This window comes from Argopecten irradians, chromosome 16, assembly GCF_041381155.1.
Source record: "Argopecten irradians isolate NY chromosome 16, Ai_NY, whole genome shotgun sequence".
NCBI classification, from domain to species: Eukaryota; Metazoa; Mollusca; class Bivalvia; order Pectinida; family Pectinidae; genus Argopecten; species Argopecten irradians.
Window position 1 is genome coordinate 16,750,513 of NC_091149.1, and position 12,744 is coordinate 16,763,256.

The 12,744-nt window shown below is 36.7% G+C and overlaps 1 protein-coding gene and 1 pseudogene across 1 annotated transcript; both read left to right on the forward strand.

Moving 5' to 3' along the window:
- Positions 1–1,121: 1,121 nt before the first annotated feature.
- LOC138310260 (E3 ubiquitin-protein ligase TRIM56-like) lies at positions 1,122–11,527 on the forward strand (annotated as a pseudogene).
- LOC138310261 (uncharacterized) lies at positions 2,367–4,543 on the forward strand. The gene has a single exon (XM_069251391.1). The coding sequence runs from the start codon at positions 2,538–2,540 to the stop codon at positions 3,153–3,155; it is 618 nt and encodes a 205-aa protein (XP_069107492.1). The 5' UTR covers positions 2,367–2,537; the 3' UTR covers positions 3,156–4,543.
- Positions 11,528–12,744: the final 1,217 nt, after the last annotated feature.

Sequence of the window (12,744 nt, forward strand, 5' to 3'; positions counted from 1 at the left end):
CTAGTTTGGTTTTGTTGTTTAACGTTGGCAAAGCAAATTGGAATTTTAAGCATATGGTTTGGTAACATAATAAATTAACTTATCAAAATGAAAAAACAAAAAATAAAAAATCTAATACGAAAGGTTCAATCATTAATTTTTATTCTAATACGATCTATTACTTTTTACAGATTTCATACTAACTTGCTATTTCTCTTTCTGTATCAGCACTCAGGTGCCCGTCAAGGCGTCTTGTTATTTTCAGTGTAGTTTTTGTACTTTTCTGAACCAATTCACATATATTTAAAGCCTTAGCCAATTAAGGTCATACAATGTTTTTTGGAAAGTCTTCAATAAAATTTTGATTTTTGGAAATTTAAGGCTTCAATTGGGAAAAATTAAAAGGATTTGCCATGGGGATATGGGGCCAAAAATTTTGCCCAAAGCCTGATAAAAAACCCTGCCGAAAAAGGGTTGTTTTACAAATTTCTCTAATTTATCTCAAATCAAAGATGGCTACCATGACAACCATATCTGATTAATTTCCTTTAGGATTATTGCCAAGGTAGTCAGATGACCGTTACGGCCCCTGGGCCCCTTGTCTTAAAAGGTGCTGAAGGGATCTCGCTGAAATTCCATTTGCAGGTTTCTCTTTTTCTGTATAGGTAGTAATTGCATTTTGTAAATGAAAAGGGAAAAAACATGACTGATAAGCAGTCATCTTGGATTTTGTCACTCTCCCAAAAAGTACTAAAAAAAGGTCTTGGTTCCTAAAATTAAACTTGTTCGTCCTGAATTCTGCAACAAATTAAAGTACAACACGGTACAATGACTATATTATTTTTCATAGTTGAGGTGCATAATTATACATTCAATGTTTGAAGGAAGAGGGAAATAGAAGAGAAAAGCAGAGAAAAAATCCCTTCTTTTTCTTGTCAGATATACATGTAGATTATTCTTTAAAGGAAGTCAAAATCCCTCTGGGATCTCTTTTGTTATCAAATTAATAATTGTGGTCAACTATTTGTGGAATTGTGATTTCTAAAATCTCTGTGACTACATCATATTTCTGTGATACAAAACTGAACTACATGTACTAATCAAAAATTAACCATGCATAATAACTGTTATTTTTAACTGTGATTTTAATTTTATTTCAGGTGAGCTTGACTAGTTCTCAACTAATCGCCACAATGGCTGAAGGTGGACGCCCTCCAGAGCTCGACCTACACTTACTTGAGTGTCCAATCTGCCTTGAAAGACTCCGACAACCCAAGTCTCTACCTTGTCTTCATAGCTTCTGTCAAGAATGTCTCGGGACCTACATCACCAAGGAACTGTCTGGGAGAAGGGTGTCAGGAAACAGCATTCCCTTGTCCGATCTGTCGGAAGATGACCTCTCCTATCAATCACTCAGAATCAACGGGAAAATGGGTAAAACAATTCCCGACTAATGTCGTGATCCAGGAACTTATCCAGCTCAAGGAACGCTCGTCTGAGATTCCGTACTGCACACCCTGCCAGACCAAAGGCAACCCTACTAACCCAGCCAAATTCTGGTGTAAAATGATGAACCTGAATTTGTGTGGGGACTGTAAAGTACAACATCATGATATGCTACACAGTAATTGTGATATCTTAGATATTAGTGGGGACAATATCAGTAACAGACGACAAGAAGAATCGACCCCAAATTGCGAAAAGCACAAAGAATTGGTGACTTGGTATTGCGAAGACCACACACAGCTCGGATGTCACGAATGTATTATTGAATATCACAGGCAGTGTGAGGATGTGAAGAAAGCTAAGGATTATTTAGAGGAGCTTACAAAAGCGAAAAAACTAGAAGATATGGTTAAATATGCTAAAAAAGGGAACTGAGGCCATGAAGTCGTTAGTGAAGGACTTTGATGAACAGATTCAATCTTTGAAACAAAATCAAGAAGTTGCTTTGAAGAGTATCGCAGATCTTCGTCAAAGGATAGAAGAACAACTTAATGAGCTCCAAAAAGATGTTACGGATAGATTGGTTGCAAGATACAAAGAGGAGAAAATGACCATCGAGGCCTCGCTACGTCAATGTGAACGTCTTATGAATGGGATGCTGAATACCGCAAAGTCATCCGTCAAAGCTGTAGAGGACAACAACCACATCGAGGCAATAGTATCGTACCTGAGAGGTCAGGCCGAGGTCGAGTCGTGTAAGGACCTGATCAAGGAGATGAAGGAGTCCTTTACGTCAGTCAGTATTCGTCACCAAGTTCCTGATCCTGGTACTCAAGGTGATGACATGTTGGGAAGGATCGTCATTGAGAAACAGGCTCGATTTTTCCCTGATGTTCCTGGATTCCTACCTGTACCTCTGATAGAACGTCAGGTGAAGGAGATTGGAAAGATCAACTAAGACTTCCGGGGAGAAAGAACAATGCTGGATACGTGGAATTGTGTACCTTCAGGAAAACAAACTGGTAGTTAGTGACACGAACAGGAAACTAAAGCTGTTTACAGATGAAGGACATAACCTGGATCAGTTAACCCTTCCTCGGTATCCTCGCGATATGTGTTCGGTTACATACGATACTGTAGTAGTCACTGGTAGTAGTACTAGTGTTTTTGGTGTACGTGTCGTAAAAGTGGAGGACTCAAAACTCTCTGTGTTACGTGTCATCAACGCAAACAAAGATTTGTACGGTATCGCACACACTGACGGCAGGTTTGTTGTGAGTGAGCTAGGGGGAAAGGTATACAGTCTGACACAGGACGGAGCCACTGTCCTGATACACAACTATAAGAATACCTGTTGGTACCTGACACATGATGCTGTGACGGGAGACACTATCGTCAGTGTTGATACTAACACCACTGGAGACGCTGTAGTGTCCAGACTGTCGACTGACAAACGCCACACGGACGTGATGAAGGTTGGTGGTGTTGTGAGAGGTGCCTGCAGGGGAATAGACGTGGACAGGGAGGGGAACATCTACGTGTGTGGTGGGGATTCACACAACGTCGTACAGATGTCTGGGGACGGGACACGTGTCAGGGAACTGTTGACATCAGCTGGCGGAATACGGAAACCAACGGCAATAGCTGTACGTGGTGACACGTTTGTAGTCTCTAACTTAAATGATAATCGAAATGACCGCAATAACATCCACATCTTTCATCTGCAGTGACGGTGTTGGAATTGCAATCTACATACTGCTGATCCCGAGATAAGTGAACATTTGAAACCAGTTGTTAAACGGTTATTGTATCGATAAGTATTGTAACAGCGCTTTAACTCTTGTTTCCTCTGAATGGTTGATAACTTAACTGTTATTGTGGTAGCTAAAAAAGTCGTGATTCATTTTAGCGTATTTAGTGTTCATTATGAGTGACAGAAAAATAATGTATCTTTTATATCTATATTATAAGGCCTTTTGTCGTGATCTATTTTCGCGAATTTCACGTTCAAATATTTATTTTTGTCCACATTTTGCACACTTTAGTAGCCGCGAAAGAAGGTTTAGTGTACGGCATTCAATATCAATAGATAGATTATCATTTAACTGGTTAATTATCATTCCCATGAACATCACCGGTACATGTAGCTCCTTAGGGTGGAAACTTTTAATTTGTACATACCATTATATTGCACTTCAATTTAAATTTTCAGTTTTTTCATCTAAATTCTGTTATACAAAATTACCAAACCAAATCCCATCTTTACTTTTGTATGCTTAGAATGGGAATTATGTCACTATTCGATAAATACATGTACATACAAAAACATGAGGTCTGATAGGATTACACCTCCATCTGACTATTGATACAATGTAACAAAGTGGTAAACATTTTAAAAATACATCTTTTAAATAAAATATGAAATACAATGCGGCAAAAAATTAGAACATTTGATACCTAAGAATTCTTCAGTAATAAAAAATAGTTTCTGATGTATTTGACTATGTAGGATTCGGTCATTTAAGAAAAATAAATTTTGTGTTTAAAAAAAATAAAGTGTTTCATCCAACATACTTCATAACCAATATTTGAATAATAAATTTTAGTTTTAAAAGTTGTGATTTTCAATGGAGGTCAAGATTATTCATTTAAACAAACCCAATAGCAAACGCCAACTATTTATTGACAGGAAGTAATATATTTGCCAATTTGACACACGTGACCATAAATGGATATCGATGTCATTCATTTTTTTTTTAAAGTTGGAAAATATTCATCACAGCATGCGATTTATCCAACATCGGTTCTTTAGGTCTATTACGGTATAGTTACTTTTTATTCGCGTGGGTTAAGTTAATTTTTCTGAAGTGTTATACAGGTTAATGACAAGTAACATATAATATTAACGCTAAAATTCGTCACATTCACGAATATTTCTCCCCATGAATAAGTATCAAAGAACAAATCGCGAAAATAAACAAAAATATACAGTAGTTATTCACAAGAAGACGTTTGAAAAAACAAACTAGCCTGTTTGAATTCATTTCCATTGACTTGTAACAGGATCTTGAATTTTCTAAATATATGCAGGAAATTAAATTTATATTTTCCTAATTTATTTTGGTTTTATTTTGTTTGTTGTGAATATCTTATATCGTACATTGTTCAATGTAGTCTTTGAATAGCTACATGATCTTTGCACGGTAATCATGTGTGCCTGACTGAACGTGAATACCACCGCAAAGGAACGAAATTGTACGCTAGTGATTAGTGTGGTTCGTTGGACCGAACATTATGAGGGTTGATTTTGTTCATGTCACATTATATCGCATTGGCGACCCACCATGCGACAATGCGCCAAGCAAAGAGCGACAATGCGTTATGCGACAATGCGCCAAGCTAAGAGCGACGTCAAACGACATTGCGAAATGTGACAAACAGTATCGCATCGCGTATTGTCGTATGGCGCATTCTCGTTCTCCGCTTGACGCACTGTCGTATGGCACATTGTTGCCAGTCGCGACCCCTTCATGCAACAGTTCGACAATGCGCCTTGCGACGTTTCGACAACGCCCCAAGCAAAGTGTGACAATACAACAGTGCACCAAGCAAAAATGACAGCGCGACGATTCGCCAAGCGATAAGCGACATTGCGCCAACCGAAGAGGCGACAGTGCAATAATGCGTCATGCAACAGAGCGACAATGCACCATGCACTGCTGCCTGACGCCTTGTCGCACTGTCGCCGAAATAAACTCATACGAACAACCTGTGCACATTTTTATTCCATATAAAGAGAACCAGCGTACGATTATGATCAATCGGGAAAGCCTTTTGAGACCATATAAATTACCAAGACATCCACATAATCGTTCAATATATTTGCATGTAAAATTTACTATTTTAGACGCGAAGATATATCTGCAATACATAATAAATAACGATTGTTCCACTTCAAATACGTATCTGTATACGTATGCATAAACGTATATTGCTTTTTGTAAATAACCCTAATACTAATGGAAAGAATATCAAGTAATATATGGTATAACTACCAGAAAAAGACGAATGCACGACTATTTCTCCGCGCGAATAAGTATCAAAGACGACATCGCGAAAACAAACAAATATATACAGTAGTGATTCACAAGACGTCTTTTGAAACAAACTATTCAAGCGAGGTAACTCCTAATTATTTAATTATGGATGAACACTTTTAATTTAATATAAAAGAAAATGATAAAACTCAACAAATCAAATATATCTCTATTTTGTGAGATTGGTTCTTCATTCCCATCAGTGGATGCCTAATTTGTTATACACATATGGACTTTATATTCTCTTACCCCAGACAGGACGAGATCTTTGCACATGCTCAACAATTGTATGACGTCACAACAACAGTATCATGACGTCGCGGTAATAGTATTATAATGTCACCACAACAATGAAATGACATCACAAAGTGTGCCAAGGCGACGATTCATTGAGGTTACATCATCCTTGTTTGCATAAGTGACACGTTTATTTAAGACACAAAGTGGTGCACGGGGTAAGAGAAAAAGAATAATTCACCCTCTTTGGGGAGAGGCAGGAGGTAAGATTCTTAAGCTGTCAAACAGTGTTTACCCCTGGGATTGCGATTCTCCTGTCTCACCCCAAACGGGTGAAAGATTCTATTAGTCTGTATCTGTTGTGGTGAATAGAATCAATATCACCAAATAGACATACTATCATTAAGTACATTTAGTATCATATCATAATTATTTCGATTATGCCATTAAAAATGAAATTTAAATGCTTATTTATAGAGTTACAAATTATATCTATGGTTAACAATTATATCTTTCTTCATCAAGGAGTTACCTCCCCTTATTTGTATAAACCTCACCATGTATATAATTGTTTGTTTGTACCACAAATATAAGGAGAAGACTAAGATATGCTATGCCTGATGTCTAATCCTATTGACACTTAACATTTCTTTGTCAATAAAATATTTGGAAATTGGTTTAAAAAAACTAGCCTATTTGAACCGTATGATCTTGAATGAAGAGTCAATCAAACCGGGTCTATAAAGACCAGCAAGGAACAGAGGTATATGGTCCTTATAGTCTGATTGTCTGTATACACAGGTTGAATTGTAATGAAATTGGACATTTGAGACGCTAGTCATCTTATCAAGATGACAGTCTCCCTTCTTTGCCATTCCATTGTCGATGATTTTATTGTTTCTTAAAACGATGGAAATCAAAGGACAGCAATTCGTATTAATTGCACGTTACTGTTTGCAAATTTTCAATTTGGAACGAAACAAATACCGATTATCTATCAATCATCATACAAACCACATGAAAAGAAATATTTAACCTATCGGTGTCCAACGTTAAAACCGGGTAAATCGTAGTTTGTCCACCTCCATCAACTCAGGCACTGAAAATGTACTGTAAACAACCGCCTAATCTATGTCCATGGTAATATCTGACCCATCTGTCCTCTGTCGGTAAACCTCACTTTGACATATATAAAGTATTCCTTAATAATTGGTCTTGAGCGTTAACTGATCTCATAGATAAATTGTAACTGTCGATGTAATATTAAATGTCTATACACTGTACAACACTAACGTGTGCATTATATATATGTAGGTGCAGTAAAGCATAACACTGATCAAATTCCTTGTTGAATGATGTTAATGAAGTCAACTAGATATCATTAAACAACAGTGTAAGCATACATGAACACTTTATAATTAAATGTATTTGTAATTTACAATTTATTTCAACTGAGGAATATGGAATTTACAATACCTTAGCGTATACAAAGATAAACGTAAAATTGCTATGATTTAAAAATACACCTTGTTTGAAAATATAGAACCAGAACTGCCGATATCTAGTCGATATTTAAATTAAATTAACATGATCTATTTGTCAGTATGATTGTTTGTACGTAACCACTATTTTTGTGGATTAATTTTAATCGTTTCTAATATCGGTCAGTATATACATAACCCTCCTTAGATTATAATATGATGAGTTTATTTAAAACCCAAAATAGTTATATAGTATAGACGTAACAAGTACAATGTAGTTACATTTAATCAAATAGACGATGATGTCGGTATTAATCGTAACATCTCGGGAAAATTTCCGTGAACGTTCGGGAAAACCGGAAATCCCTGAAATATTGCTATTGACGTCTGCCTGGGCTCACACTTAGCCTCCTGTTTCTATATGGTGAGTACACGAGTTGTAACTCGTTATCAATTGTGATATCCATCTTTAGCAAATGATAGTTTCTCCTGAAATTAAACCCGAGTGATGATGGACGTTAATATTGGGAAGATGAGAACAATATTGACATATTATGATGACTGTGTAGTTAGACTATATAAACCGAAAGTAGGAATGTAATTTCGTACATTTTGATGTAAATATATGTCTTGTAACACCTATATAGATATATAAAATATGAGTATGTTATCTCCTATCATAGCAAAATACTACCACACTGATGAAGTACTTTCATTTTACATTTTTGCACATTTTATATTCTGCTGTATGATAGTATTGCTGGTAAACAAGGAGTTGATTCCCTTTACCATCTTAATAGTTATGTATGTGCCCATTTACAAACATTTCATAGTTTTCTACGTGCAATACCAAACTTTGTCATTCTACAGTAGTTTCCTGTTGTCGAGTTCAAGTCTGTTAACCTGTCGCTTTTATGAAATGTAGTCACTGTCGTTTGGCTATACAAACCGAAAGTAGAATATCTTAGCGACGTAAACAATGGGTTGTCTCCCTTCTCCTACAAATGTTTACTAAAATATAATTCACCTCGCTAAACCCAATAAACCCATCGTTATATCCCGCTAGATACGGTTTATAATATCATTTAAACATGTTAATTTTATCTGAAAATGATGGCAAGAGTAATGTAACAAAAACGAATAAAATCTGTCCTTAACTTCTCTAAACTACTGAATATAGCATTTGCATTCTGTGTATTTACATCGTAAAAGAAATATCTTAAATGTAAATAACAAATTTAAACTGGATATGAATAGTAATTATATCATGTGAATTACATCTTAAATTAAATATCTTAATTACGAATAACAAACTGATCTGGGCAATTATAACGCGTCCCATAGAATATATTCTTAAATGAATTTTCTTCATACAAGCATGGTTAACATAAAAGTGAAATCCAATCCCTTTATGATAAACAGATAATTCGACCAGACAATGTAAAAGTAAAAGTCCATCTATTGCTATTATTATTCACTCGTATTGTCATAGCATGCAAGTCTTCTTTCTGTTCCTATCAATTATCAATATCATAACGTACATGATATTTGACAATGCAATTATGATATTATTATTAATTCATTTATTATTATCAATATAATTACATTGTATACTAGCTAAATATTAATATCATAAAGCTACATGTAACTATAAAATCATTGATAAAAGTTGTAAATGTCAATACTCTGACTTCCTGATTTAAAAACGAACAATTGTATAGTTCATCATCGGAAATATTAGAAATGATTATTAATTATAACTAATTCCATTCTTGATATATTTTAGGTGAGTCTAAATCCACTCATATCTCTACAATGGCTGAAGGTGGACGCCCTTCAGAGCTCGACCTACACTTACTTGAGTGTCCAATCTGCCTCGACAGACTCCATCAACCCAAGTCTCTACCTTGTCTTCATAGCTTCTGTCAAGAATGTCTCGGGACCTACATCACCAAGGAACTGTCTGGGAAGAGGGTGTCAGAAACATCGTTTCCTTGTCCGATCTGTCGGAAGATGATCTCTCCTGTCAATCGAGCAGAAACGAAGGATAAATGGGCAGAACAGTTCACGACTAATGTCGTGATACAGGACCTGGTCCAGCTCAAGGAACGTTCGTCTGAAATTCCGTACTGCACACCCTGCCAGTCCAAAGGCAACCCTACTAACCCAGCCAAATTTTGGTGTAAAATGATGAACCTGAATTTGTGTGGGGACTGCAAGGTACAACATCATGACATCCTGCACAGCAATTGTGATATCTTAGATATCAGTGGGAATGATATCAGTCGAAGGCAAAATGAAGAATCAAGGCCGAAATGCGAAAAACACAAAGAATTGTTGACTTGGTATTGCGAAGACCACACACAGATTGGATGTCGTGAATGTATTATTGAATATCACAGGCAGTGTGAAGATGTGAAAAAAGCTAAAGATTATATAGAAACACTAAGAAATGGGACACAACTAGAAGACCTGGAAAACATGCTGAGAAAGGGAACAGAGGCCATAAAGTCGTTCGTGAAATACTTTGATGAACAATTTGAATCTTTGAAGCAAAATCAAGAAGTTGCTTTGAAAAGTATCGCAGATCTTCGCCAAAGGGTAGAAGAACAACTTAATGAGCTCCAAAAAGATGTTACGGATAGATTGGTAGCACGATACAAAGAGGAGAAAATGACTATCGAAGCTTCACTACGTCAATGTGAACGTCTGATGAATGGGATGCTAAACACTGCAAAGTCATCCGTCAAAGCTGTAGAGGAAAACAGCCACATCGAGGCAATAGTATCGTACCTGAGAGGTCAAGCCGAGGTCAAGTCGTGTAAGGACCTGATCAAGGAGATGAAGGAGTCCTTTACGTCAGTCAGTATTCATCACCAAGTTCCTGATCCTGGTACTCAAGGTGATGACATATTGGGAAGGATCGTCATTGAGAAACAGGCTCAACATTTCCCCGATGTTCCTGGATTCCTACATGTACAAAATGTACTTCTGATAGAACGTCAGGTGAAGGAGATTGGAAAGTTCAACGTAAGTCTTCCATGGGATCGAGACAATTGTTGTATATATGGAGTCGTGTACCTTCCTGATAACAATATTGTAGTCAGTGACTGCTGGAACAATAAACTGAAACTGTTTACAGACGAAGGACAGTACCTGGATCAGTTATCTTTTCCTGGAATTCCTCGCGATATTTGCTTGATTACATACGATACTGTGGCAGTCACTGGCAATAGTAAACTGAGTTTACGTGTCGTTAAAGTGGAGGACTCAAAATTGTCTGTGTTACGTGTCATCAACACAAACAAAGATTTGTTCGGTATCGCACACACTGACGGCAGGTTTGTTGTGAGTGAGCAAGGAGGAAAGGCATACAGTCTGACACGGGGCGGAACTACTGTCCTGATACACAACTATAAGAAAACCTGTTGGCACCTGACACATGATACTGTGACGGGAGACACTATCGTCAGTGTTGATACTAACACCACTGGGGAAGCTGTAGTGTCCAGACTGTCGTCTGACAAACACCACACGGACGTGATGAAGGTCGGTGGTGTTGTGAGAGGTGTCAGGGGAATAGACGTAGATAGGGAGGGGAACATCTACGTTTGTGGTGAGGATTCACACAACGTCGTACAGATGTCTGGGGACGGGACGCGTGTCAGGGAACTGTTGACATCAGCTGACGGAATACGGAAACCAATTGCAATAGCTGTACGTGGTGACAAGTTTGTAGTCTCTAACTACAATGGTGATCATAGAGAACGCAATTACATTCGTATCTTCCAACTCCAGTAATGGTGTTAGAGTTACAGTCTACACAAAGCTTATCCAGAGATGTCGTCTGCCGTCTGTGGACATGTAAAACTAGTTGTTAGATTGTATTGTATCGATGCTGACAGAGCTTTTGCTGTATTCCATCTGAACTGTTTCGTTTATGTGATGGCTAAAAAGACCCGTAGTCGTGATTTATTTTGCGGAATTTCATTTTAAAATCACATTTGAACTGTTTCGTTTATGTGATGGCTAAAAAGACCCGTAGTCGTGATTTATTTTGCGGAATTTCGTTTTCAAATCACATCTGAACAGTTTCGTTTATGTGATGGCTAAAAAGACCCGTAGTCGTGATTTATTTTGCGGAATTTCGTTTTCAAATCACATTTGAACTGTTTCGTTTATGTGATGGCTAAAAAGACCCCTAGTCGTGATTTATTTTGCGGAATTTCGTTTTCAAATCACATGGTCAAAAGTTCAATTTGTGAATAAATAATATTCACACTATTATTGAAACAAGATTTTTTTTTATTTCTTCACACTTACTCTCCACAAATTTGTTTTGCATTATCCGAATGTTGTGAATTTAGGAGTCGCAAAAGAAAATTGGTTTACATAATTCAATCTTGCAATAGATATATATACATGTATATTTGTTAATTATCGCCACCAATCACATCGCCTTATTGAAGTTCTTAGAATGGAAACCTTTGCACGTACATTGTATCATTTTATTGCACTTTAATTTAAACAACTCTGATATTGTAAGTTACCAAAACCATATCCCATCGTTACTTTTTTGTGGTATACTTGGATGGAGAACAATATCACTATGGACTAAATATATACACAAACGAGAGGCGCATGGGTCTTAACGGTTACCTGACTATTGATATGAAACAATATACATGTAGTAGTACACAGTATTATGACAATACATAATAATGTATTTGGATAAATACCAAAGACATTATGACAGAAAATGATCACCTTTCAACTAACAATTAAAATAGTGATTAGTAAGGAACTAATAAATGTGTATGGTGTATTTGACCTAGAAATTCAAGGTCATTCAAGGTCAATTAAGAAAATAAACATAAAATGCTATCCAGCACCCTTCATAAATATTTTAATAATTTAGACTTTTAACTTATCGGGAAGTTGTGATAGAGATTCACCTATTTCACTCCTTGAAAAAGAGAGCGTTTCAGTCCAGAATGCTACATATATATATATATATATATCTCCGGTTTCTACGACCTTCAAGGTTATTTATTAGAACAAACCCTGTATCGTCTTACCGTAGTATCCTGTACGCCAATGCAAGTAGCAGGGCCTGGCACCATAAAACTATTCTAAGACAGATTTTTTTTAAATCAAGTATATGATTGTACATAGGCTTGAGTAAAAAATGTCTGAGAAAGTTTTATGGTGTCGGGCCAAGGTCACTACACCCAACAATTCATTCACAGGAAGTAAATTAAAGATATTTGCCAAATTAACCCATATGACAATCAATGAAAATCAATGTCATTCATTTGAATAAATTTGGTAAACCTTCATCATAACATGCGATATACCTACCCAATATCGGTTCTAAAGGTCTACTTATTCGCGGGGATAAAATCTCGTGGCGGTATACTTAAGTTGCTGCCTTCTTATTCGCGGGGATAAGATCTCGTCCGCGGGGATAAGATCTCGTCGCGGTATAGTTACTGCCTTCTTAT